The following is a 26,789-nucleotide window of genomic DNA, read 5'->3' on the forward strand; positions in this document are numbered from 1 at the left end:
CCCCAGAGTGAACTCATTGTGCACAGCTCCTTTCATAAAGGCTGGATCCTGATTACAGGATTGGCTGGAACGAGTGGGGCATTAGTAGAGCTTTTGGGATTTTACCCTGGGTTTCCACCTGCAGTGCGATTCTGTTAGCGGCTAGGGACTCTGTCTTTCCGAGCTACTGCCGTCTTAGTTATGGGAGGTTGGGACTGGTCCAGGCCCTGGGGATTACTGGAGACAGGGTCCATCTCCATAGCCCAACCTGCAAATCGGTCATGTCCTGATCGACAAATGCTCTCAGGTTATGCGTTATTGCAGGACATCATTGGGCATCAACATTTAGCAAAACAGTGGCCCAAAGTGCAGCCATGTTGAGGCTTAACCTCACATTGGGGCCCCAGACAGTAAGAGCCCAGGGCTCGGAAGTGGTATCTTGGCAAACTATCTCAGAGTGTCTGGAGACCTGTGGGGAATACTTGCTTCAAATGATTGAAATTCAGACAACAACCCAACCCTTTTGCAATCCTTGTCTACCTGAGATTTTAAAATCAGAATCTCTTTGTGGATCCACTTATCCCCTGACCTCACATGTTTCAGGTGACATCTAGAACACTCCTTTAAAAGAGTGATCTCACCAACGACAACAGTTCATGCTGCTTGCCCGCCATAATCATTGTGGATCAATTCCTGACTTTCTGTGCAATATCTTTGGAGATAGGCAATGATTGAGGAAAGTGGGTCATTTCGATACACATGACAAATGCATGAATTTATTTTGTGCGACACTTCTCTGTTTGTGGATGACGTTCTCTGCTGATCCCACCCAAAAAAAGACTACAATGTGGATGGAGGCACTCATGGAAAAATGGCTAACGGACCCTATATACTTCCACCAAATCCCTTGTTCCCCCATCTATGTCCCTGGCTTGCCCGCACAAGATGATCTACTGATTTCTTTATTCCACACATTCGTTAGCCACTAGCCCACCTATTGAATGCCTTGTTGTTGGTTAAGTGCTTTATCAATTCAACAATTCAACAAACACTTTGGGGTGCATGTGCAATCTGGCGTAGAGGCTCCTGACAGCGAGGAAAAGGACCCACGGAATTAGGAGCAGCGATTTAAAAAAAAAAGAAACAAGCACTATAAGCACATTTTGTTATGTGTCTGTTTTGCCTCTTGGAATTTGTAATCGTGTTACACAGTGTGTGCATTTACTCATCTTAATCTCCTTATCGCGGCTGAGTGGCCCTGGAGCGAAATAAGTTGAAGGCCTGTCTGCATTTATTTTCTCAAGACAGAAACATTGGAAAGAGGGCGGGAGATTGCAGGCAGCGTGGCCATGGAAGCCGTGGCGACGTGGACTGCTAGGCATTAGGGAGAGGAGAGGAAAGGAAAGCGCGCCAAGGCAATGGCAAGGCCTGCACAGCAGCCACCCAATGAGGAAAGCGCGCGCAGGCTATGGCAAGGCCTGCACAGCAGCCACCCAATGAGGAAAGCGCGCGCAGGCTATGGCAAGGCCTGCACAGCAGCCACCCAATGAGGAAAGCGCGCCAAGGCTATGGCAAGGCCTGCACAGCAGCCACCCAATGAGGAAAGCGCGCCAAGACTATGGTAAGGCCTGCAGAGCAGCCACCCAATGAGGAAAGCACGCCCAGGCTATGGCAAGGCCTGCACAGCAGCCACCCAATGAGGAAAGCGCGCGCAGGCTATGGCAAGGCCTGCACAGCAGCCACCCAATGAGGAAAGCGCGCCAAGACTATGGTAAGGCCTGCACAGCAGCCACCCAATGAGGAATGCGCGTCAATGCAATGGCAAGGCCTGCACAGCAGCCACCCAATGAGGAAAGCGCGCCAATGCAATGGCAAGGCCTGCACAGCAGCCACCCAATGAGGAAAGCGCGCCAAGGCTATAGAGAGGCCTGCAAAGCAGCCACCCAATGAGGAAAGCGCGCCAGGGCTATGGCAAGGCCTGCACAGCAGCCACCCAATGAGGAAAGCAGACCAAGGCAATGGCAAGGCCTGCACAGCAGCCACCCAATGAGGAAAGCGCGCCAAGGCTATGGCAAGGCCTGCACAGGAGCCACCCAATGAGGAAAGTGCACCAATGCAATGGCAAGGCCTGCACAGTAGCCACCCAATGAGGAAAGCGCGCCAAGGCTATGGCAAGGCCTGCACAGCAGCCACCCAATGAAGAAAGCGCGCCAAGGCTATGGAGAGGCCTGCACAGCAGCCACCCAATGAGGAAAGCGCACCAATGCAATGGCAAGGCCTGCACAGTAGCCACCCAATGAGGAAAGCGCGCCAAGGCTATGGAGAGGCCTGCACAGCAGCCACCCAATGAGGAAAGCGCGCCAATGCAATGGCAAGGCCTGCACAGCAGCCACCCAATGAGGAAAGCGCACCCAGACTATGGAAAGGCCTGCTCATTAGCCATCCAATGAGGAAAGCGTGCAGGCTATGGCAAGGCCTACACAGTAGCCACCCAATGAGGAAAGCGCGCCAAGGCTATAGCAAGGCCTGCACAGGAGCCACCCAATGAGGAAAGCGCGCCAAGGCTATGGAGAGGCCTGCACAGCAGCCACCCAATGAGGAAAGCGCGCCAATGCAATGGCAAGGCCTGCAGAGCAGCCACCCAATGAGGAAAGCGCGCCCAGGCTATGGCAAGGCCTGCACAGCAGCCACCCAATGAGGAAAGCGCGCCCAGGCTATGGCAAGGCCTGCACAGCAGCCACCCATTGAGGAAGGAATGTGCTAATCACAGCTTGGCGTCAATGTCCAGGTGGAGGGGATTTACAGAGTCTGTGAATACCCACACAAGAAATAAAGGAAAACACAAGTTGTGAATGAAAACATAGTAAAAATAAACATGGAACAAGTCAAATACTTGTTGCAAAACATAAATATGGAAAAATAGATGGAAATGTCTGGAAATAAATGTTATAAACACGGGAGCCTTTATTATACGGCTTAATTTTAAATCTGCGCCATAACACAACACATTATCCATGGCTCGTGAACCCCATATCTACCTTTAATGAGGGTGGAAAGTGAGTTGTGAAATTGTCACCCCCTGTTTTACTCACCTATACCAATGACACACACATCTGCTCGCAGGACCTTTCCGCTTTTCAGCACTACCTCCTTCAGCTTGAGAGAAAGAAAACAGGCACATGAGGTACACACATTAGTCACTGCAGTGAACACACCAATGAAAACAACTCACTCACTGGGTACGTCAGAGCTCTCAGTTCGCCCCCCCCCCCTTATCAATAGGTCACCAAAGCTTGGTTTTTACGGTGTGTGGTGAGATTTGCAGTTCTGCTTTTAATCATGACAAAACTGAAAACCACAAGTCCCAGAATGCAATGAAAACACATCAAAGAGATGCTCGGACTGGCCATCTTGCCTCTGGCGTCCTCCCACACTGCACTGCACACTATCCTGGCAATGCTCTTGACTGCCCAGCTGAGGGCACGGCTATGCTTGAGCCATCTCACCCACTGTTTGCACAGAGTATTCTCATGATGCCATTCTGCACTCTAACCTTTCCTAGTGAACCCCGGAAACAGAGGCAGGGGTATGCTGGTCGATTCTCTGCATTGCCAGCTGGAGAAAGCAGCCTGATTCTCTAGAAATGGCGAATTATATCAATCAATGTACCTCACACATGTATTAACTAGTGTTGGCTATTTTTTTTTTTACTCAGAACTGGTGGATATTACACCGAGGTGATCTGTGGAATTTAAATTGGACTGTAATGAAACATATCTAAGGTTCAGTGCTTGGTTGGACCCTATACATCTGGTATACCAAATATGAATCCACATGAAATACAAGTTCTCCCCCTGGGTCAAACTGTACATCAACAAACTCAAGAGGTATGAGTGGTCCCTTGTCAGAAATGTCCACCAGAGCCGGGTTGGCTTTCGACAAGTTCACAAGGTGTGTGTCTCCCCTGCCATGCACAGTGTTAGGATTTCCTTACTAGGCATCGTCTGGCTTGAATTGAGCTGTCATTTGCATACAACCAACTTTGATGAGCCCTGTAGAGCTTGTAAATGTCACTGCATCTCTCCCAAGAGTTGTAGGTAGTAGCTAACTTTCTATGCCAGGCTGAAAAAGAGGCGACTGGGCAGGCCTTCTCCGCTTTCATACATAATCTCATAATCTAGAGAGCATTTTGCCACCTCCCTCTTTACCACCTCTCTACTCCTGTTTGGGTCCTGATCCTCTGTGGCGCCAAGATGCATGCATATTGCTCCTCCCACCATGGCTTTGGTGGCTTCAGATTGGGGCCTCACCCCTAACCTCTGCCTTTGGCCAAGCCTGCCCTCTCATTCCAGCATGACTTTTACTCACTAGGGCCTTGCTAGCCACCTGATATTCTCCCCCCACCGCTTCACAATGTCTACAAAACACCTGCGGCTTCCATCCATGACAACAACCTCCACCTGATGCTTCCAACCAAAGTCCTCATATTTCCAACCAACTCCCTGACGTTGCCAACCACCCTGCTGTTTGACCTCCCCCTGAAGTTCCAACCAACAAGGAACTGCCTTCTGAGTGCACGCTCCATGCACAACATGTGCATGGAGCGTGCAGTAACAGGGCAGTTCCAATGACTGAGCAGCTAGTGTTTGCTTAAATATACATACTATCAACCAAAGCACTGCATTTTCTCGTACTTCGGCTGACAGTAAATTCAAGCAAAACATACACATCTCGTCACGTAGGTCCCTGCACCCTGCTGGTCACCGCCAACAGCCTGCGCCTAAGAGGGATCTGCGCCCAAAGGGCTGCGCCCGAATGTCTGGCTTCATGGTAGTTAACACGGCAACCGACAATTGGAACAGCACTGACACCATGTGGTCATTTAAAGTATGAAACATACATAAAATGTTTAGACCTCTCCACAGCTGGATTCGTAGTCATACAAAATCAAGGATACATTTATGGAAGAGGATCATACTGGATACCCTAGCAGTCCTTATCTTTTTTAAACATCTGATTACTGGACAGCGCATCTAAGCATCGCAGGAATCTCTGATGGAACATATCCTTCAGCAAAGTGAAATAGCCACCCGATTTAAAAAAAAAAAAGATAATTTTCCTTTAAAATATTTCAACCTCTTGCATAAAGGAGCTGTCAAGTATCATATAAATTACGCATCATCTATGCAAACATCCAAGCGTCCAGGCACAATGCAGGGAACTATGGCGAGGGGGTCATGTCATGTTATGTCATGTTAAAAGTTCTTATGCCGCGCACTGTCGCCACTTGAGTGGTTCCTTGGCGCTCTGGCGGATCTGTAAAGCAAGAGGGTAGGGGGGTAAGTTAGCAGGACACATCAGGAAAAAAAGAGCAAGAGAGCTGTGATGTGCTGTTGGCAGCTTCAGTTCGGTTGACACCGTTTGCTGAGCAAAGGTGTGTTTTCGGTTTGTAGCCGTCATGTGTTGTTGTGCAAGGCTATGTGTGGTTTCTTTCATTGTTGTGGTGTAGTGAAGTGCGTGCGGTTGGTTGGTTGTGTTGTAGAGGTATGGTTGTGATTAGTTCTGAGTTTGAGAGGTGTGTGCAGAAGGATGAGTTTCTTTTTGTAGGGTTGGTTAGTGGCGGTGCCTTATCCTACACCATCTGTTTTGATTGACTGTTGCACGTATTCCTTCCCCTGTCGTGTAATCTGGTGTGCTACACTTACCCCTCCTATGTTGTGTGCAGAGGAGTGGGTCCTCAATGGGCTAGATCTTCCCCTCTAGTATATTTTTCTGTGCCACAATTACCACCCCCATGGGTTCCTCCAGGGTTGGGATGTGTTCCCCCCATGTCGTGTGATACATCGGTTTCGATCTGGGCACCTCTCTCTCCCCTTTTTTATCTAAGGCTCTCTATCAGTGATCCAATGAAGTCAGATCCATCTCTCTCCCCGGTTTCCTGTTTGACCCTCTATAGAGAAGGGTACACATAGGTCTCCTTCCCATTCGGACTAGTCTCATCCTCCCTGCACTCCATTCCGGTCTGGCTTATTCCCCACTCCTTCTCCGTCTGTGTTAATTTCATGGTGAGTTAATGTTCATTCGTTTTTGTCCTGTTTAGAGTTGAAGAGCCAGGTGTTTAGATGTTTTCTGAATTTTAGGTGGTCCTTCACAGTTTGTATTTCTCTGGGGAGGGAGTTACAATGTTTTACGGCTAAGCAGGAGAATGTTGATCCACCATGTGTTTTCCTCATGTACGGTTTAGGTTCTAGGCAGATGTTGTCGCTGGATCTGAGTGTTGTAGTCGGCTGGTAGAGGGTGATTTTCTTTTGTATGGATTCCACTCGTAGGCCGTGGATTGCTCTGTGTTATGCACATCGTTTTGAAGGTGATTTGTTTTTTGATTAAGAGCCAATGTAGCAACCTTAGCGCTGGAGTGATATGGTCCCCACCTGAGAGTTTGAGGAGAAGTCTGGCAGTTGCGTCCTCTATATGTTGCAGTTTCTAGGTATACGCTGTTGGCACAGTCCATCCCGGACATGATGAGGGAGATGATGGCCAGTGTTTTGTGCGTGAAGGAGAGGAATAGTAGAATCTTTTTTAATTATCGCGTTTACTTGCGGTTCTAGGGTTAGCTTGTTGTACATCAGATTCCAAGGTTTTTGACAACTTCGGATGGTATGGGCGCTGCTCCCAGTTCTGTGGCCCATTATGTACTGGCTGCTTCCTTGGTTGTTTGATGTAATCATGATTTCCGTCTTGTCCGGGTTGAGTTTGAGGTTGTTAGTGTTCATCCATTGGTAGAGTTTTTTGAGACAGTCTATTAGCGTTGTGTTCTCCTCTTGTTCACTGACGATTTTGAAGATGTTTGGGTATTATCTGCATAGTTGTAGCAGCTGAAGTCATGTCTTTTGATGAGGTTGATTAGTGGTGTCATATAGATGTTGAAGAGGAGCAGGGATACAAGGATCCTTGTGGTACTCTATTGGATTTGTTAATTTTGTCTTCCTTTGTGATATTGGTTATGTATTTGTACTCACTCTATTTGAATGTAATTTTGAAATACGATGACTTATGTCTTTCCTCATTGTTGATTGATGAAAATTACGTTTGAAATCTTTCCTATTAAGAAACCTGTCATTTAAAAGTCATTGTGTAGTGTGTGTCAGAATGACTGGCCGTAAATATTTTTATTAAAATCAGAAACAGTGCGGGTCTATCAGTTGTATCCCACCATGTGGGGATCACTGCCTATGATCTTCGAACATACCTGAGACGTCTTGTCCCCCTAGGAGTCCATGATAGGGATCACCAGCTGGCAACTGGTTGTGTTTGGCATACTTTCCTTCACATCTCAGGTGGCCTTGAGACTTTTCCCTTTTGCACCTGAAATAATTTGTTATATCTGCAAATTGACTGAATTTGTTTGTTCCACTGAAATACAAGTACGGAATGAATTATAAGATTACACTGCACTGTCCCCCCATCCCCTCTCTTGGACTTTCCTAAATGCCCCATTTATTGCATAACAACACAAGACTGTACGCAAACATGTTTTGTGGTTTTACTTCTTTTCCCAGAGTAAGGCACTCTGTTTCTCTATTATCAAATGTAATACTTATTCATGCGCTTGGACATTATGGTTAAGTCCATGACAAGTTCAGTGAAAGACGTGTTGGCCAGATCATGTTACATGTTCAACATATGCTTATCTTCAAAACAAGAATCTATACGACCAGAGTTGATCGGAATTAGTTCACTTGTCCTCAAAACCATAACTGGTGCATACTTATTGATCCTTAAAAATGTATTGTTATAGTAAAAAGATTGTTGAACATTCACACTTCTGGCTTTCGAGTATTTCATAATTGATAACTTTTTGATTACCAAAGTTTATATTCAGGAAACAACAAATTGCTGTGGGTTAAGAGTGACAAATCACAATAGAAATGTCCAAAGATTGCCCTACTATGGCACTAAGCTAAAATATAGGTTGAACAAGTCACGCCAGCACCAGGTCATGGCCTGAAATGTATTCCCCCTCCTTGCACACTTGATTTGTTTATTTGCCTTCTTTCTCATGCTCTGGAATTTCACAGCGGTTCTCAAACTCGTGTAGATTGTTACAAGAAGGCAATACCATTATCAGAGCCGACAGAACTTCAAGCAAAGGCGGTGGAGTGGCCTTCATGGCCAAATCCCACTTAGCTCTTAGAGCCATGCCCCACACCAGCCTCCATTCTGCTGAGCTCCTATCAGTGAAACTAACACTGACACCCTCCATCACAATACTCATGCATCTTGTCTACCAGCCTCCTGGCCCATTACATTCCTTCGAGGGCAACATCCTAGACCTCCTCTCCACCCACACTAAACTTGCATCAAAAACTATGCTCCTAGGTGACCTAAACCTCAGCCTCCACAACCCCAATGACCCACATGCACTATCACTGGACAACTCAATTTCCAGTTTAGGCTTCACACACAGAATCATCACACCCACCCACTCCAAAGGCAGAATGTTGGACTGGATCGCTGACCTCAACTGTTCCATCTCCATCACCCAAAATGAACCTGTTGCATGGTCCGATCACCACCTCATTCTATTCTCCTCCCCAGCCAAAGCCAATCTAGAACCCCCATCTTTAGCCAGAAACTGTCGGAATATTTCCATAGACAGCCTCCAACCCTTCATCAGGGACATCCTTAACGAGTCTAAATTCAATAACCTTAACCCAGCAAACCTGGTTGACCTATTTAACAGCACTCTCAAGTCTGCTCTCGATATTGCTGCCCCCCTCAAACTCAGGAAATCCAAACCCCTGGCCCACCTCAACAAATGGTTTACCCCTGAACTAAAGAGCCTTAGAAACACAAAAAGAGCTACAGAAGCCACTTGGCGCAAAACACCTTCCACTTCAAATAAGACAGCGTTCACGTTAGCATCCGCGAACTACAAAGCAGCCATCCTGTCGGCCAAAAAACACACCTTTGACTCCAGAATCCAAAACGCCAATTCCAGAACCAAGGAATTATTCAGCATATTAAAAGAGCTTGAATCCCCGGCATCCCTCCCTCAGGATTGCATCAAAAACGCAGAATGGTTCACTAAAATACAGCAAGCCTTCGCAGATAAAATCACCCTACTCCAAAACAGAATCAAAGCCAAAAAAGCAAGTCTTCGCAAGGGCCCCCAGCCACCCCACCTCAACCATGATAAAATGGCCCACCCCTGCCCACCTTTCTCCTTCTCGCAAGTAACACCCAAGGAAGTCGAAGACATCATCAAAAGCCTAAAACCCTCCCATTGCGAAGGAGATGTCTGCTCGGCCACTATCATCAAGGAGCGAGCTAAAAACGTAGCCCCTTTCATCACCACCGTGATAAACTCCTCATTCACCTCCAACCAGGTACCCAAACAACCTCACGGAAGCCTGGGTCATGTCATTACTCAAGAAAGCCAATCTCGACCCAAACATCCCCACCAACTATAGGACCATCACTACTGTCCCTTTCCTCCTAAAAATTCTGGATCGTGTGGCTTATCTGTAAATCCAGAAACATTTAGATGAGAACAACCTCCTCAGTCTTAGACAATCAGGCGTCAGACTCATACATGGAACTGAGACAGCCCTCTTAGATCTAAAGATCCAAATGGACGAGGCGAAGGACAAAGGCAAGCTAGCAATCCTCCTATTGCCCAACCTATCTGCGGCCTTTCGACCTCGTCGACCACCAGATTCTCGCCAAACACCTGTCCACAGGAGCAGCATTCTCCTCCGACGCATCCGATTGGATCGAATCCTTCTTAGCAGACCGGACCACCAGAGTCTTCTCACCCTCAGCCTCAGCTGACCCCACCCTGACATTGTGTGGCATCCCACAGGGTTCCTGTGTGTCACCCACATTATACAACATCTTCACGAAGCTACTCTTCGACCACCTGGACAACCTGGGTATCGTGTACACTAATTATGCAGACGACACTCAAGTCCTCATCCCCCTCACTGGTTTCTATGACCACGATTCCAAGCTGCTCAACAACATCTATCTCGAAATCCAAGCTTGGATGGCCGACAACGGCCTCTGTCTCAATGACGACAAGACGGAGTTAATGATCGTGGGTACTTGGCACACCTGAAAAAACACAATAGTAGATACTCCTCTTTCGTCATTGACAACAACACAATCAATGTCTCCAAAGAGATAAAAACCCTGGGGGTTTATCTCGATTCAATCCTCTCACTTAAAAAACAGGTCAATAGTGTTGCGTCCTCCACAGCCTACACAAATAAACTGATCTACAGCTGCAAATCTTTTCTATCCACAAGCAGTTGCTTAATGCTGGCCAGAGCACTCGCTCTATCAAAAATTGATTACTGCAACACACTATTCCTCTGCACCTCGGAACACAACCTAAACTAACTCCAGGTGCTTCAGAATAACTCACTGAGAGCAGCACTCAGTCTACCGAGATCTTCTCACATCTCCACGCACAGACATAATGCCAACTGGCTGCCCATCCGTGACAGAATCACCTTATGCACTCTGGCCATCACGCACAAATGCCTCACAAATTTAGCCCCGAAATTCCTGCCAGATAAACTCTGTCAACACCAATCCACACGCACCACCAGATCCTCTCATGCCCTAAACCTAGTGGTTCTAAGATATAATCTAAAAACAGCAGGAGGAGCCAGTTTCCCAGTCCAAGCTGCCAAACGCTGGAACGCTATCCCGACCACCCTCAGACAGGAACCATCCTTCCTTACTTTCAAAGCTGGTGTAAAAAACTGGCTGAGCAACAAACCTTCTCAGTAAGAGGCACGTTGCTTCTCCTTGCTTTGACCCAGCTGTAACCAGGGTCTGCTACTGCACTTCCACTCGTGTATCTCATATCCTGGCCCATCTGTAACCAGGGTCCTACTTGTTGTCCATTATCTGTATGCCTGTCTATGCCTGTAGCCTACGTTTTCAAGCGCCCAGTTACACCAGGGTTCGGCGCGGGATAGAAGTAATAAACAAATACAAATACAAAAATACAAGTTTGCTGTGTTGCACTGTGTGATTTCACTGTGCAGTTTACTTTCAGCATGTGTTTATTTGGTCACGCTTAGGTACGTTACTTCCTTTCCCAGAATGCAGTGTTTTATTTTGGCACTGACTTCCTGGGTTGTGCTGTGGGATTGCGCTATGTTTTCTAACACGCAGTTGCTTTACTTCTTTTCCCACGTTGACGCTTTTCGGGGAGCGCTTCCTATGTGAGTATGGAATGTCAATCGGTGTCCCAAAATACAGTGTTGTGTTTCATTAGCACCCACCGCCAAAACCAGTCAGCCAATCAGCTCACTTGGATTGTGGTCTAAATCATACCATAAAGGTTTGCATTCTGAGCCAGTTGAAGGTTCTTCTCCGCTTTCCCCCCACTCAATAGCACATTTGCCCATTTTCTGCGACTTCAATCCCCCTCTCTGGCTAAACCCTCATCCGACTGCCTGCACCACACTTGCTAGTCTCACACCAGACACGCCACCATCCTTCTTGCACGCAGGCCCCCAATGGAAAGAGAGAAGCGTCCACATCATAGCGTTGCTGCTTATTATGCGGCTTACACACTTTCCACCTCACCAGGACACTCGCTCTGTAGTGCTTCCTCAATTGGCCTAATTTCCTTATTCACTTAACAGTGGCAGAACATTTATCCTAAACTGTGGCATCTGCAATTAGAGCGGGTACTGTTGAGACATGACAATCCACATTCTGGACAGCAGACAGGGCTAGCCAGGGCTAGCCATGGGCTCTGTTTTCCAACATGCACCGATACTCGTTGGAAAGCCGGGGACGCGCTGAGCAAAGGGAAGCCTGGGAGGACCGTAACATAGCTGCATCTTCCAGCAGGCCTCCCTGGGCCCACGTCTCCCCACAACCCCTGCAGCTGGGACCAGCTGGGGAACCTCTCACAGACAGGCCGACGCCAGAGGTCAGGAAGTGGCAGTGGGGAGGGAAACTCAAGGTGCGAAAAGGGCGGGATGGGGGAAAGAAGGATAGCCCATCCCCAAAAAAGTGCTTATAAGCATTACACCCCAAGCAAACACCCTCTTTTGCCGGACTCGCTGGGTGCAGAAAGGATTCAAAAACTGTAATGTGGAAAAATGTGAAATGTTTAATATGTCATGATTTAATAATCTACAGCAGAACCGTCACAGTGGAGGTACGTGGTGCATCCAGGCTGGTAGGCCTGCCAGAGAACATAAGGGACTGTGCAGTGACTGAGATTGTTGGCGGCGGATTACCTAACCCCGCAGGCCACAGGGAAGTGGGGTAGGGATGCGCGGGTGAAGGTGGAAGGGGAGGTGCAAGAATCAAAATGGCGGGTCAAGGCAACTGGCGATAGGGTCTGGCAGGCGACAAGGTAACAGGGCACAGGGGAATCCAGTTAGTCAGGGAAAGGGGTAGGAGGGCAAAGGTACGAAGAAGCGGTGCAGCAACTTGGAGAGTTTGTAGAGGACTAGTGGTCGGTTACCATGGGTCGAGCAAAGGATGAGGAGAGTGGGGGAGAGCAAGGAAACCAAGGGAGGCAGGAGGAGACAAAAAGGAAGGAACCCAAGGGATGGGGGAGAGGTCCACAGACCCAGGAATGGAAGGAAACATAGGAGAGGATAAATGGCCCGGGGAACAAGGGGGAGGAAGAAACCACATCAGGGGGAGGAGCCAGCAACCAACCCCAAGGGAAAGGGAAGTCACTGAGGCAAACAGGAAAGTGGCAAGTGCAACAGGGAATGAATGAGGACAGGAAACAAAAATGGGGCATGTAAGAAGGTAAGTCACAAAGGAACGGGGAACAGCGTACAAGGCCGAGAGACTGAGTAAAAGAGGCAGAGGTTAAGGCACCAGGGCCGTGGGCTAGGAGGTGAGAGAGTTCCAGAACTCCGGGGGAAAGGAATCAGTTAGGGACATGGAAACTGGGGGTTGGGGTACCAAGGGGTTGGGGTGAATGAAAGTTGAAAATTCCCCTGGCCAACAGGGGAATATGGGATGAGCTCAGGCAATAGGGTTAAAGATCATGCACCAGCTTAATGATCTTGCACCTGGGTAAAGTAGTAAAGTGGAAGTGGCTACCTGAAAAGCCGTTGACCGAAAGGGAGAGTGTGTTTGAAAGTTAGTAAAGTGTAAAGGCGTCAGCCCCGCACAAAACCGGATGCTGCTCCGCCAAGTTAGAAAGTGTAAGGGCTTTCAGCTCAGAGCAGAATCCTGTTGCTGCATTGCCAAACGAACACCTGTTAGCTACCTCCTGCTTAATAAAGCAACTGCGGCCTGTGCACCCACAATAAGGGTCTGTGTGTTATTTCAGGAGGTGGGGGGTCGAGGGCATGGCAATGGGGGACATGTTGCTTGAGGGATATGCAGGGGACAATCCAAGTGAAGTGGAAACCAAGCATTACAACATGCACGGCACACGGGCCTAGTGTGGGATGTTGTGGCTATGGGTCTTTGGTGCTTGACTTCTCAATTGGGCTCGCACTCAAAAGGCTTGCTCTTCTTACGTTTTGGGGCACTTTGGCATGCACTTTCTTTACCAGCTACATCGTTGTTCCTTGGAATGTGACTTGAGTATGACTTGTGGACTTAATTCCTCACCGAGATGTTGACTGTAAAGCTCTTCCTCAACTGACCTGCTTTCCTTAGGGTCATAGTTGCTCTGGCATGGACTGTTTCCCAGCCTGCAGTGTTAGTCCTTGAAAGGCTGCTCTCTACTTATTATTCAGTTCCCCACAGAATGATTCTAGCCAAGTTTGTAGTTTGGCATTCCTCTCTGCAGAGCGGATAAACTGTCTACGGACTCCGGACTTCCTCTCTGCCAATCTCTACCATCATGGCTGGCCCAGTCTTTCTCTTCCAGCTCTGTCAGACAGTGGAAGTGGACCCGAGTTGTAGGCTTCCATCTCTATTGACAGCCCACTTTGTCTCCTCCTTCCTGCCTCTCCCAAGGTGAATGGCTTCATGTCCTCAGTGACCTGTGTGGTTCTCTGGCCTACGATAGCAGCTGCAGTGTGATTCCACTGCTCGCACTAGTCAATGGCTGCCATCTCAGATCCTGCTTCCTCTGTCCTGCTCATAAATCCTTTCTCTTATGCTCTCCTCACTCCCTCTGCATTGGCTGTCATGGAAGAAATCCTCTGCAAATTCTGGTGTAATACATCACACTTGGCTAGGTAATTTTAACCTTCGAGTCAGGTGGGTCTAACCAGCAAGGAGCAAGGTATGCACCATTTGATGTGGATTGAAGCAGGGGTGGTGGACTGGGAACCAAAATAGGCCCAGGAAATAATTCTCAAAGTGGCTCCATATTGCACATTTTCTGCAAGCCCAACCTTTTTCCTATGAGTAAATGTGGAAATAAAATAGGTTACCACACAAAAGATGGCTCCATGTGTTAATATCCCTGCAAAAATATCGCCATATTTTTTGTGGCGATATTAAGGCATGGAACCTGCAGGGGACACCCCCACAATCCCCTATTTTTTTAAAAGGAGCGGGGGACAGCCCCGCAACCCCCGCTCCCAAAAAAACCCTAATATTAGCCCCACTAAAAATATTGCCTATGGACGTTCCTGGCGACCATATATACGGTGATATTTTTGGTGGGGATAATATTACCCGATACCCAAAAGATGCCCAGGGTGCAGAGGCCTACCGGGAAATCTCCAAAGGAAATCTCCATATGAAGCCCTGCCTTCCCTTTTTATGGCAGCCCTCTTGGAATAGTCTTTTCATTGCGTGAACGGGACACCCAGAGTTGCCCCTTCACAGAACGAAAATACTTTCAATTAGCCCCGTTGCAGCTGAGGGACAGGTACTAATGCCATTAAGCACCAGTTCCAAGGGCTGCTGAGTAGTTACCAATCGTTCCACCCCTTGGAGCGGGTGCTTAACGCCACATTATGGCCTTCAAATGTTATTCAACACAGATTCCGTGACTCTTCAATACAGGGGTGGACTGACCTGTAGGGAACTCTGGAGATTTCCCAGTTGGCCACTGGACTTTGGGCCTCTTTTGTGTGGGAACTGATTTTATTTCTATATTTTCTCATAGGAAAAGGGCTGACCTTGCTGAAAATGTGTAATATGGGCCACTTTGAAACTTATTTCCAGGGCCTGTGAGGGAGTCAGGCAGAGGTGTCCTGTTCAACCTCTTCCTGACCAAAGTTGAGAAAGCTCTGAAAGAGGTGAAGGCTGACAAACCTACGGCTAGTTCTATAGCTTGCCATATGTTGCTTTTAGGAGAACTGCTAATTAGATACAGCCTCATCTATGCGTCTTAGAAACCTAATGCTACAAGCAAAATCATACTATTAACACTTCCAACATGCCTATGAAACCTGATAACATTAGGCCGAGGGTATGCTAAGACGCTGTGGGGGATTTTCTAAAGAAAAAATATCCCTTTTGCACCGGTGAAGGATTTTGGTTATCTGGGCTGTGTTGCAATCATCTGGGTACATGGACCAATCCATTCTCAGAAGATCGACCGACCTCTGTTTCGGTGACAGTTGGCATGTAGTGACATGAATGTCCCCTGGAAATAGCGCCTCGTGCTTAGTCTGTCATGGGGCAAATATCATGTCTCCACTTAGTCAATTTTCAGACAAACAGCGCGTCTTTACTTCTGTCGGCAGACAGTTGGGCACCAGGTCCACGCAATAGTGTTTCAGGTACTAGGGAAGTGATGGCCAAGAGAAGGCAGTGGTGGAGGGAAGACGGCAGGAATGTGTGGTAAGAAGGTGGCATGGTGCGGGTGGTGGAATGGGCATTAAAAGGAACACTAGACTCCCAAACGTGTGGTGAAAGGGGTCTGCAGGGAAGGAGGTGAGGAGGAACGGAGGCTGAAGGGAGGTATGGGCGACCATCCATTATGAGAGCAGGAACCAGAGAAAGAGCAGGCCAAAGGGGCAAGCGTGGCATGGAGGGGAATATAGAAAGCATGTTTTTTAGATTTCCCAGTGACGCAACCTTCGCAACACAGAGTAATTGTCATGTACAGCAGGAGCTGGCAATCAAACTTGCAGGGGTTGCTTTTTTTGACAGTCAAACATGCAGCTTTCCATATTAGCAAAAAGAAGCCACATAGAAGCAGAACAAGACATTTAGATAAAGTATACAGCCCTTAAGGGTGGTTTCCTTAGGAATTGCTAAAAGTTTTTTTTTAAATGTGACTACCTCAGCATTGGAGGCCTTTTGAACTAAGGCCTGTGCTTCTGACTCATATGGACCCACGGTGTTTGGGGCACTGAAATTGGCCTTGATTTTGGTATTAGAACACTGGTTTCGGAAAGGTCTTCTATTATCTTAATAAAAGCCCCCAACCCCAAATCCAGCCAAAACGCGAGCTGGGCTTGGAGAGATAAGTCATGTGGTAGTGTGGAGAGTGGTTTATTGCTGAATCCTTCACTTGGAAAGCGCAAAGTAGAGCATCTTCAAGGTCCACCAAAAGGGTAAAGCAGGCTTCAAACATTCAGCTGCCCACCTGTGGTACCAACCTGTTAGGCTGGTCACAGGAAACCGGGGTGCACAATGTCAAGTTGCAAACTATTAGCTAGTCATAAGAAAGTCACTCAAAACATGCTTTTAAATTATGCTAACTTAATGGAGAAATAGGATTAGATACATATTGAATGAGCAACAGTGGCCATTACATGGAAGGCTTTACAGATCCCTACAATGGGGCTTTGGTGGTTACCTCCTTAGAATTATTTTGGTATTCAATGGCAAATAGTGCATTTTAAGGCACCTGGAACCTGTTACTTTGATGAAAAAGTGGTTAGGAATAAAACATATTTTTCTGAAGGATTTGGAGCCTCTTTTTTCTATCCAAAAGAGATTTTACACACAACTTAGTGGCAAACCTTGGTGAAAACGTTGAGCATTTGCTGACCACTTCATAGAGGGGTGTGGTAAAAGTATGAGCATTAACTTAATTGTATATGAATTTAGGGTAATTAATTATGAAAAATGTGCATGCATTTGCCTTATCTACCCATTATCCACTTGACAGTTGGGCTGAGTATCAAACGATGAAAAGGTTTCCACTAGCACACCATGTAATAATAAATATAGGTGACACTAAAAGTAATATTGCTGATAAATATAATGCACAGCGGCATCAAACACAAACCTACCTTGTACAAAATACAGCATAAGCAAATGATTTAATAAAGGAAAGTTGGCCGTGCATGCCACTCACGTGCCCATTATGGTCCTACTAGCTGTACAAAGGAACAGAATATGACAATTTTCTCGAGGACACAAACATAGTACAATTATTTTGCTCATTAATACCTTTGTCAGCTGGGCAAAGTATCTAAAGATGACAGGGTTTCAGCAATGGCACTGCTATAATAAGGAAATTGAAAATAACTTGCATGGTGGCAACAAACTCAAATCTTGCATCTACACAAGTAAGTCAACTGGAACCACAGCAGGCTCTTTGGCTAACATTCTCGCACAGTCCAGTACTCTGCCCTGGCTATACTGCTACTGAGGTCTCTCTCATCCCTTCAGCACCTCCTTCTAGGCCTGCACACCATGGCCAAGAGGAACTGGCGAGCAACAATGTAGGGTGCCGCAAGCCACATGTTGCTCTCGAGCCACAAATTGGGGATCACTGCTCTAAGCCAAACAATCTGGTGTTTTATCCAGTTGTTTGTTTGTTACACCGGCATCTGGAATGCCCGGAGCAGGGTGAGTGGCAGGAGGAGTAGGCGTTCCTTTCATTTGGGTTAGGGAAGTCCCTGCTTCCCTCTCGGGCACGACACCAAGGATGTGCACTCAAGCCCACCTCCATTCCTCCTAGTCTAACCTCTGTGGGTAAAGTCTACTTCACACTTGGGGATAAAGTCTCATTGATAGGGACATACTCCAGTCCAAGATATTTATAAACGCTTTCCAGGGATCAATCAAATGCATACCACATACATTTAACAGGCTGTTTGCAGGGAGTGAGTTTATGAGGTAATGGCCGATACTTGTAGAGCTTTTACCTACAACAACACAGATCCAAGGACCAGCTCGGGCTTGTAAACCACTCAGGGTTACGTTCTGAAGATGCATGTTCACTCTATGGATACTATGCATACTCCCTAAGATGTCCAAAGCTGTGGCGTTGCACAGTGCAAAAAGGCGTTCAAGTCCAAGAAGGCGAGGTGGCCTGGACTGCCCTAATCATTACCATTGGAAGGAATAGATTAGCCCTTTCTATGCCAAACAGTTTTAAATGTGACACAAAGGGAACCATATTTAGCTAATTTGAAGACTTGTGGATTTGATACCATGAGGGGTCCTTGTCACAGGATAATGATGGTTTTGGTAACAGGAGGTATCCTAGTAGAGGTCTTCAAGCCAGACCTGTGGGATGTATCCCATGAGGGCTCCTAGATGGGTGCGCATATGTTACACCTGTGTGGTTCCCAACACTGGGGCTTCTAGAGAGATGCTCTTGTGACAGACCAGTAGGGATGGTTCTGTGAGAGCTCCTAGATGGGTACCACCATGGAAGAATTTAGAGGTTATTTCTACAACAGTTGCTTGATGGGCGCATTAACGACAGGCCTGTAGGGCTCATAATACTGGGACACTTTGATGGGAGCCAAGTAAGGTGGGATTTGCAGAGGTTGCAGAGCATGTGCTGGAGTCTTCCAACTCTACAAGACCCCAGTATCGAATATTAAGTAATTCATTAATATAACATACCAGATCACATGAGAGCATGACTCACCTTGCCATCCTGCTCCCGCAGCTCCGACACCTCTGTCTGAAGGTAGAACTTCACCCGCTTGCTTTCCATCAGCTGTTTCATTGGAGAAGAAAAACACAGTGAGTACCGAAGAACCTGGGTCCCAATTACCTGTTGCCAAAATTCCATCATAAGGGAGGGATTCAACATGTATGATCAGAGTATGTTTTCTTGACTTTAAACAATAAGAAAGTGTGGAATCCAGGCTCAAACCCAGCAGAAACCCACAGTCGATGCCTTTACTTTGTTTACCTTACAGTTCTTAACTCTCTTGGCCAATCAGCAGGCTTGGAATGGAGGCTCTAACTGCCTGTAAAGGATGCATTCCAAGCTTGCCTTTGTTATGTGCGGACACTGTCCAAGGAGACACAGACAAGCTCTGTCACAGGAAGCCCCAGATGAGGCTGATCTCACACACGCCCATTGCAAAAGCTCTAATAGTGTTAGAGCCCTCACCATTGGGCTCAGGACCAATGTTCCCTCTAATTTTTTTGGGCTGTGTGCGCCAAAGAATAGTTGTGTGCGGGCTGTTTTTCAGTCATGTGCGCAAATGAGTGATGCGCTGCCAGACCGGGGGTGGTCGTCGGCGCAGCGGCGGCGCAGCGCCGGCGCAGCGCCATACCAGTGAGCAAACCTTAGTGATCAGATTCCACAGTGTGCAAGCGAGGAATGCGAATTTGCAGCACAACAAGCTCTACTTCAAGGGACATTTGGGTGCTCTATTCTCCTCCCAAGACTTTAGCTCTTCTGAAATTGTGTCCTTTTACATCTCTAAACCAAGATCTTTCGTTTTATGATGGGTTGGTACAAGAACAGAGGGGTTCTTGTAGTGGAACACAGATTCTGCCTCACAAATTAATATTGGCAAAGCATTAGCTTCTCCATTCACTAAATGTATGGAATATAAAGGAAATGCATTCTCTTGGTTTAATGAAATAAACAGTACATGAACATGATTAATGACAAAGACGGCTTAATAGAAGGCGGGATATGAATGGACATTGCACTCTGACAGTTAAATAAAAAGCACTGAATCATGTAATCATGTAATCTCAGATGATTGTCACCACTCACCTCACCAATGCCATTTGTGAATGTCATGTGACTGCCAGTGTTTAAACATAAGGTCTGTTGTAACGTAACTTTTAGATCATGTGATCTCCATATGTGTAGCAGTGGAGAAAAGAGGTGTTCATTCTACAATACTCTGCCCATTTGAGGCCCACTGTATTTATTTGCAACTGGATTTAATTCTACAAGGTTTTTACTTGTCGCACCATGGAGTACTGACCTTCCACACACCAGGTCGGGTGGAGAACAATCGTGTGGCAAGCACGGGATGGCTCTATCTCTTCTACACATATGCCCAATTCAACATATTGAGGGTTCATGTGTCTGTTACATTACAACACTCCAGACAACGCCTCTACAGCCAACTTACACAACATCACCACCTGTCCACTCCCTGCCCTGGTCCCTTTCGGGATACCAATGCCCCTATGCCCTCAACAAAGACACTGTGGGGTCGGTGCTTCCGAACTGCACACAGCAACAAAGGCTAGCATCATCCGGGGTCAGACTGGGCCATGTAATTGTCTCAGGCACCAAAGAAAAAGTGGCTCGCACTTGCAAATAGCTTTTCATTCCTTTTGTGATACTGTTTGAGTAGTACCCAGGGGAGCTTTTTGATAAAGTGACGTGCAAATTGTACATTTTAAAGAATATTTATTCAGCAACACTGGTCAAAACTACTAGTCACAGCAGAGTAAATTAACTCAAACTGGCCCACATGGGCCAATAAGGGTCCCAGTGACTTTTTCTTTCTTTCACCAATGCATCAGGGCTGGACCCCTGAGCTGCTCGGGGCTGGCCCTCTTGACTACAGCAAAAGAAACTCTGCTGCAAGACCAGGGGCTCTGTGTGTAAACCAGCTGACTCGCACACTAAACTTTTTCTTTCTTTTACCAATAAATCAGGGGATATCGCGAACGCAGTCCCCCACTACTAGAAATAATGCAGTCGAGTACCCTGCATTTGGGGACATCGCAGGAGTCAGCAAATCCGATGTGCAATGGATGAGCCTCACCCGGGGAGCTCTGCCTTTCTGATCACAGATGCTCCCTTGCCAGGTAAGTATGAGTTGCGAGCAAGAGGGCAGGGGTTGGGCGGCGGGGCCTGTTCTGGAAGCCCCGCTAAGCGAGGGTGAGAAGGCCGGCACTGACCCAGACCCAGCCCTCCCAGAAGCCCTGAGCGTCTGCAGAGCTGCCTGCCCCACAGGCAGGGAGAAGCTCCGGCAGGCAGAGCCCAGCAGAAGAGGCACATTGTAGCACAGTTCATTTCTCCCATCAGGCCCTGCTCGGCCCGAGATTTGCATAAATTCGGACCTGGCCGCCAGCCAGCAGGCACAGTCGGATAGTGAGCAGGCCTGGTGCAGTGGGCCCACTGGCCCGTCAGCCCCAGGAGGGTCCATGGCCCTCCTGAGCCGACAGGTCACCCCGCTTAAATGGAGCGTCTCGGGTGGGGTGCCCCCCATCAGGACACGGCAACGCCGTGAAGGCAAGGCCCAATCGGTGCTTGGACGGGGCCGGCGGCAGCCGGTAGCCAGACCCCCCTCCCTCATAAATCCCCAGGAGCTGCTGTAGCCAGACCCCCCCCCCCCATAAATCCCCAGGAGCTGCTGGCTGGGCCTTCTTCAGGTTGGAGGGCCTGGGCGCGAAAACAGGCAGGGTGGCTTCAAGAACTACCGGGGCACCTCATAGCATGGGGCGCACATGGGTGGGGGGGGAGGGTGCGGCTGGGTGACGTCCATGGGGAAACACACCATAGCGTTTTTTGCCAAACCCTTTTATAAGACGAGAGTCCTCTCCTCCTTACCTTGTAGCACAGTGGCAGGCTGACTGTTGGCTGCTGACTGTGGCCTGGGTCGTCGTCGCCTCGCCTGGTGGTCCTCCTCAGTGTGGCTGTCCTGTGTGTGGGCTGGGCACTGGGCTGGCTGGTGGTGTGACTGGTGACTGAGGTCCACTGGTGCACCCCAATAAATCATGCCCAGCCAGGGCCAGGGCCAGGGTGGGTCAGAGGCCCAATAGCATCAGTCACGTGCGTCACGCCGTGATGGACCTGGCGGCACTGAGTCTGGGTGGACACGAATTTTCATTGGCTTGTTCTTCCCCCAGGCACAAGTGGAAGTTGTTTCAACTTTGTAAAGAAGTGCAACAACAAATTTGTTGTTACTTCCTCCAAAGTTGAAGCAACTAGTGTGCAATGTCACTGGGCCCCAGCTCAGCCCTGCAGGCAGGCTGCCCCCCCAGGGTCAGGACTCGGAGGGAGGCGGCAGGTGTTACAATTGCTTTAGTGTGTGCAATTGCTTCAGCCGCCTGCCGCCTCCCTCCACAGATCAAAGTAAACGTTGAACTCGGCCGGCCCGAGCAGAGCGCGGGCCTAGCACCACACGGCACCGGCCCCCCACGGCCGGCGGTGGCCCGCCCACCATTTTGAATGATGCTGCCTGCTTGCTACACATGCATCTGCATGCATCATAAGTTATGATGCATGCATGATGCAATCATCAAAGCAAGGTAACAACATCTAGTGTTAACTTGCTATGATGATGAATTGTGTGCAGACACTGCAGAGTGCCTCCTGGCTCCTGCCCTGCCCAACCCAGCCCCAGGCGGCCCAGCCCCCAGGAGTCTGACTTGACTTCCCGGCTGCGGGATGAAAAAAATAAAATAAATAAATAATCATTTCACCCCAGGAGTCTGACTTGACTTCCTGGCCGCGGGCTGGGAAAAAAAAAAAAAAAAAAAAAAAAAATCACAAAATGATGATTGCGGTGCGCGGCAAAATAAGCACTATGCGCGGCTCACAATCAAAAGGTGCGCGGCCGCACAGGCGCGCACCTTACAGGGAACATTGCTCAGGACCACTTTCTATTGTGGTGGTCAACTACCACACAATAGAGCCCTCTGGCTCTAAAACTTCAATATGATAACAAGCATCCAGTGCTTTGACACAGACACAGGGAAATTGTAATGATACCTGCCTTTGAAAGTCTGTACATGAACAACCCCTCGATAGGATGACTTTGAAATTGCATTTAACACAGAAATTACCTTGAGAAAGTACATACTGTATTTGAAGCACTTTAATTCAGCATTGGCAAGACATTAATTAAGCAATAACCACCCAATGCATGGGCTGGAACAGATGGTAATGTCGAGGGCCTTTAACGAGGGTGCCAAGTGCCATTACCACTCGTTCCAGCACTTGGGATTGGTGGTTATTGCTACTAGTACACTGGGTATCAAATCCGGAAACCCGGGGTGCAAAGAGCATTGTATTTGATTCAATGAACGGGACACCTTGCAATGTCCCGTTCATTGAATCAAAATACTTTCTTAAGCTGGCCGCCATGGATCAAGAAAGCGGGGCTCCCTACGGAGCCCCTCTTCTATTTCCATGGCAGCCAGGGAGCAGCAACAGCAGCACAGAGGCAGCAAGTGCCACCGCCGCTGAGGAAATGAGGTAAGTGGGGTTAGGGGTGGGAGGGACGAGACATTTTAAAGGAAAGAGGATGGCGGAAGGTGGCGGGCGGAGGTAAGAATGGAACGCGGGCTTGGATCGGTGGAGTCAGGCCGCGATCCAAGGAACCCGATTGGTTGCTCCTCCCAACCGGGGTGCTAATGATTACGAAAAAACTATTTGCCCAAATTAAAAGGTACATGCACAGGGACGTAATTTAGGGGTCGCCAGAGGTCGCAACTTTTTTTTTTTTTTTTTTTGTAATGCAAGCTCCTGGGCTGTGGCCAGCCCATGTGGCTCTTTACTTCTGAAGTGGCTGACTTTCTTGTTCAGACCCCTTAAAAAAAGAAGAAAAATAAGAACAGGAGTGCCACACGTCTAACACTTTCAGCAATTACCCTAAATAAGAAAGAATAGGAATACCAAATAATGTGTATTTCGGGAATTCTATACAATAATTGCTAGACTAATTAAAGGTTTATTTTAGGCACAGTTCAGGGGGTGAGTCACTGATTTAGTCTGTTCTTAAACGCCTCAAGTCAGCCTTTCATCCTTCTGAGGTCGATAAATGAGTACCAACATAGGTTTGGTGATATTGGGTGTATATTTTTTCTATATAAAGAGCTTAAGCATAAGTGCTATATAATAACACATCATTATCAGTTCGTCATGGACGTCTGCTTGCATTAACAGTAATTTGGTAATATGGGCCTATACACACTGATCTTAACGATACATATAGCGATCCATTCTTGTATGAAATGTACATCACATTATAGTGATATCGTAACCATATTTTTCGTAGTATACAAAGCTATGTGATGCCACTTCCTGTTTTGTCAACGGGTGAAGGGTCGTGTTCCATCGCTTCCCACGATACCACTTTGGGGTGGGATCAGGGGTCATGTGATGTCACTTCCGCTACCCCTGGCATTTTGGTGAAATGACGTCCCTGTACATGCACTGGTGTTATGTTTTCATACAGACTTGAAACCTTGTACATGGGTGAGTAAATTGCCACTTCAGTTTCTGCAGATAACACACATACCCACTGCATCAAAGTTTTGAAAAGGTACATTGATAATGCGAAGAATATAACACCCTTACATTGAATTGGAAAATGCAGAAATCCTGTTTCTAGAGCCAGTTAGGCATGAACTTGCATGGTTGGTCCAAATCTGTTCACTAAATGCATACAAAAGAATGCATCACTTCACTTTGAGACTTCTCACTCAAAGTTTCAAAGCTGGGTTATTTTACCAACAACGTCTATAAATCTGACAACATTATGGGACGTGCCATTTCTTCAATAAAGTCTTCACAAATGCTTCTTGTTACAGGCATTCCCGAAAGTGAATGATTAACCTCTCCGCGAAAGTCCCTCATGAAGAAAAGCATACTTCATCCTGTATCTATATAACAAAAGAGAAAGGAAGTCAGGCCTGCTGCGACTGCAGAGCGGGAGCATGCGTCTCGACGTCTCTGTCCGCGCACGTGGTCCGCACGTTGCCAAACATGCAGCCATTACGTAGAAAGGTGGGGCTAGTGCACTCACGTCACCTGTCAGAGCCAAAGGTTGCGTTAGTGAGTCCCTCCACAGCAGTTGACAGGAAGGAAGCAAGGAGGGATAGAGGCAAGTCTAGGGGAAGAGGGATGGAGCTGGTAGGTTGTGAGTTGGGGGGGATGAGGGCAGTGAATGGGGTTGTGGCAAAAACTGTCCACAAAATAATGCAGAAGGACTAAGGTGAACATGCACAGGAAATTCGACAGAGTGCGTATAAGTAAGGAATAATAACGTGTGCTGAGGGCTTCACAAGCCGGTAACGGCCCACGCCCAAGTCATAGGCCGTGCGAACGCCTTAACACCGGGCCCCAGTGCCATTTCCGGGCCAGTGAAGCCGATAGAGCACGTTATTGCTATGAGCACCCTGAGGCAAAGCCTGGAGGTGCTAAGAGCAATTGGAAAAAAGAAAAAGCCTGCTCTGCTTCGTTCGCGGGTCAGGATTGCCATGGAAATAGAAGCCAGGGCTTTTCTCTGGGGCCCTGATGCTAGTTCCATGGCTTGAACAGGAAGCCAAGTGGACAGTGAGGGCCTGCCGGTGGAGCCCTTTTCAGGTAAGGAGCGGGGAGTGGGGGGTATTCAGGGGCTTGATTGGGGGCGAGGGGGCAAACAGCAGCGCCGGGTGGAGGGCGGCTGCGTAGAGCACTCGGATTGCTCTAAACCCGGGCTTGCATCAGTAGATTTAGCCCGGGTTTGGAGAAACCCGATTGTCTGCCGCATGCGCCAAGGGCGCTAATTCAGAAAATGGGTGCCTAGTTGTGCTCCCGTAGTGTTCTGGAGAGGGGCATGCAAGTAAGCCAGCCCATCAAAAAATATGTTTTTCTGCAAAATAGGCCAGCGAAGTAACAACATGTTTGTAAAAACAGAATCCAGGAAAGAAATGCATAGTTTGGTGATAGATTAACATTTTCTGGATGGAAAGGGGCTATCTGACAAAAGTAGAACTTCAAAGAAACGACAGATAACTAAAATGATCAGAAAACACCATGAACCAGGATAGGCAAAACGTATATTTTATAAACTGAAAACGCCTCCAGAAACTTGTGAGTATGGCCATGAACATTGCGAAGAATATGGATCTAAACAGGTGACAGAGCAAGGTGGCATGGCTGTGCGTGCTACTTAGTCCAGGATGCGAAAAGATTAGTAAACTCTAGTAGGAAGGAATTGGAACCCTATCCATGACTGCAAATACATCGAGAGACAACTTTTCATTTTTTGTTAATAAACACTAACTGCTAAAAACGTATGAAGAACCTGCAGAAAATATGAGCCCTCAATGATGGGTATGCTGGGAACTGGCTATGATGCCAGTTACTGAACATTCAAAACTGTCCACACATGGTACACTAACAGCAGAAGAGCTAGCTTATTCTAACTGCGATACGACCAATGCGAGCCACTGCGTTTCAGGTTCTCTCTATATATATATTGGTGCGTTTACATGTTTATGCTTTTGCATATGTGCACCTGCCTTTTTTAACACCCTGCCCTCTCTTTTTTTTAATACTCCCTTAGCCTTTTTAGATCTGCTTTTTTTGTTCCCTGAAAAATGAGAAAAGCTGGTGCAAATGTACCAATGCAAATTCACAGAGGTGCAAATGCATTAATGTGAAGACGTTAGCAAGAGCATAATACAAATTGAGTATTTCACACAATTCTGCGCCACTGTTTGTAAAAGAAAGTAAATAACTCTGGAACGAGTTGTATGAGAGTTTATTTTGGTGTTTTTGTTTGATGGTTTAGTAGGAAATAAGCCCTCTTTTGAGACACCCGTTTGGGCCTCTCTTGTGCCTTTTTCAATCAGGGCAATGGCTATTTTATTCCTTTTGTTTATCAAATGTTCATTTGCTTCTTTTTGGCTGTGAGTCACGAGTTAAATCCCTCCTAGAAACTCACGCGTCGGCTCTCCGTTCGGTCTTCAAAGGGGAAACAAAATACTTCAAGTCCCACAATCCA

The 26,789-nt window shown here is 47.5% G+C and overlaps 1 protein-coding gene and 1 non-coding gene across 6 annotated transcripts in view; both read right to left on the minus strand.

Moving 5' to 3' along the window:
- AIFM3 (AIF family member 3) overlaps positions 1-26,789 on the minus strand; it is a 479,089-nt gene that overhangs the window by 128,939 nt on the left and 323,361 nt on the right. For all 5 annotated transcript variants that reach the window (XM_069619126.1, XM_069619124.1, XM_069619123.1 and 2 more), the window contains exons 15-16: positions 18,731-18,802; positions 3,072-3,135 (exon numbers count right to left, since the gene is read on the minus strand). In XM_069619126.1, the coding sequence (XP_069475227.1) occupies positions 3,072-3,135; positions 18,731-18,802 (136 nt within the window). The remainder of the gene's footprint in view (positions 1-3,071; positions 3,136-18,730; positions 18,803-26,789) is intronic.
- LOC138496213 (U1 spliceosomal RNA) lies at positions 20,722-20,885 on the minus strand. The gene has a single exon (XR_011277752.1). It is a non-coding gene; the product is annotated as a U1 spliceosomal RNA (small nuclear RNA).

This window comes from Ambystoma mexicanum, chromosome 10, assembly GCF_040938575.1.
Source record: "Ambystoma mexicanum isolate Mex_15411 chromosome 10, UKY_AmexF1_1, whole genome shotgun sequence".
In the NCBI taxonomy this organism is placed as follows: domain Eukaryota; kingdom Metazoa; phylum Chordata; class Amphibia; order Caudata; family Ambystomatidae; genus Ambystoma; species Ambystoma mexicanum.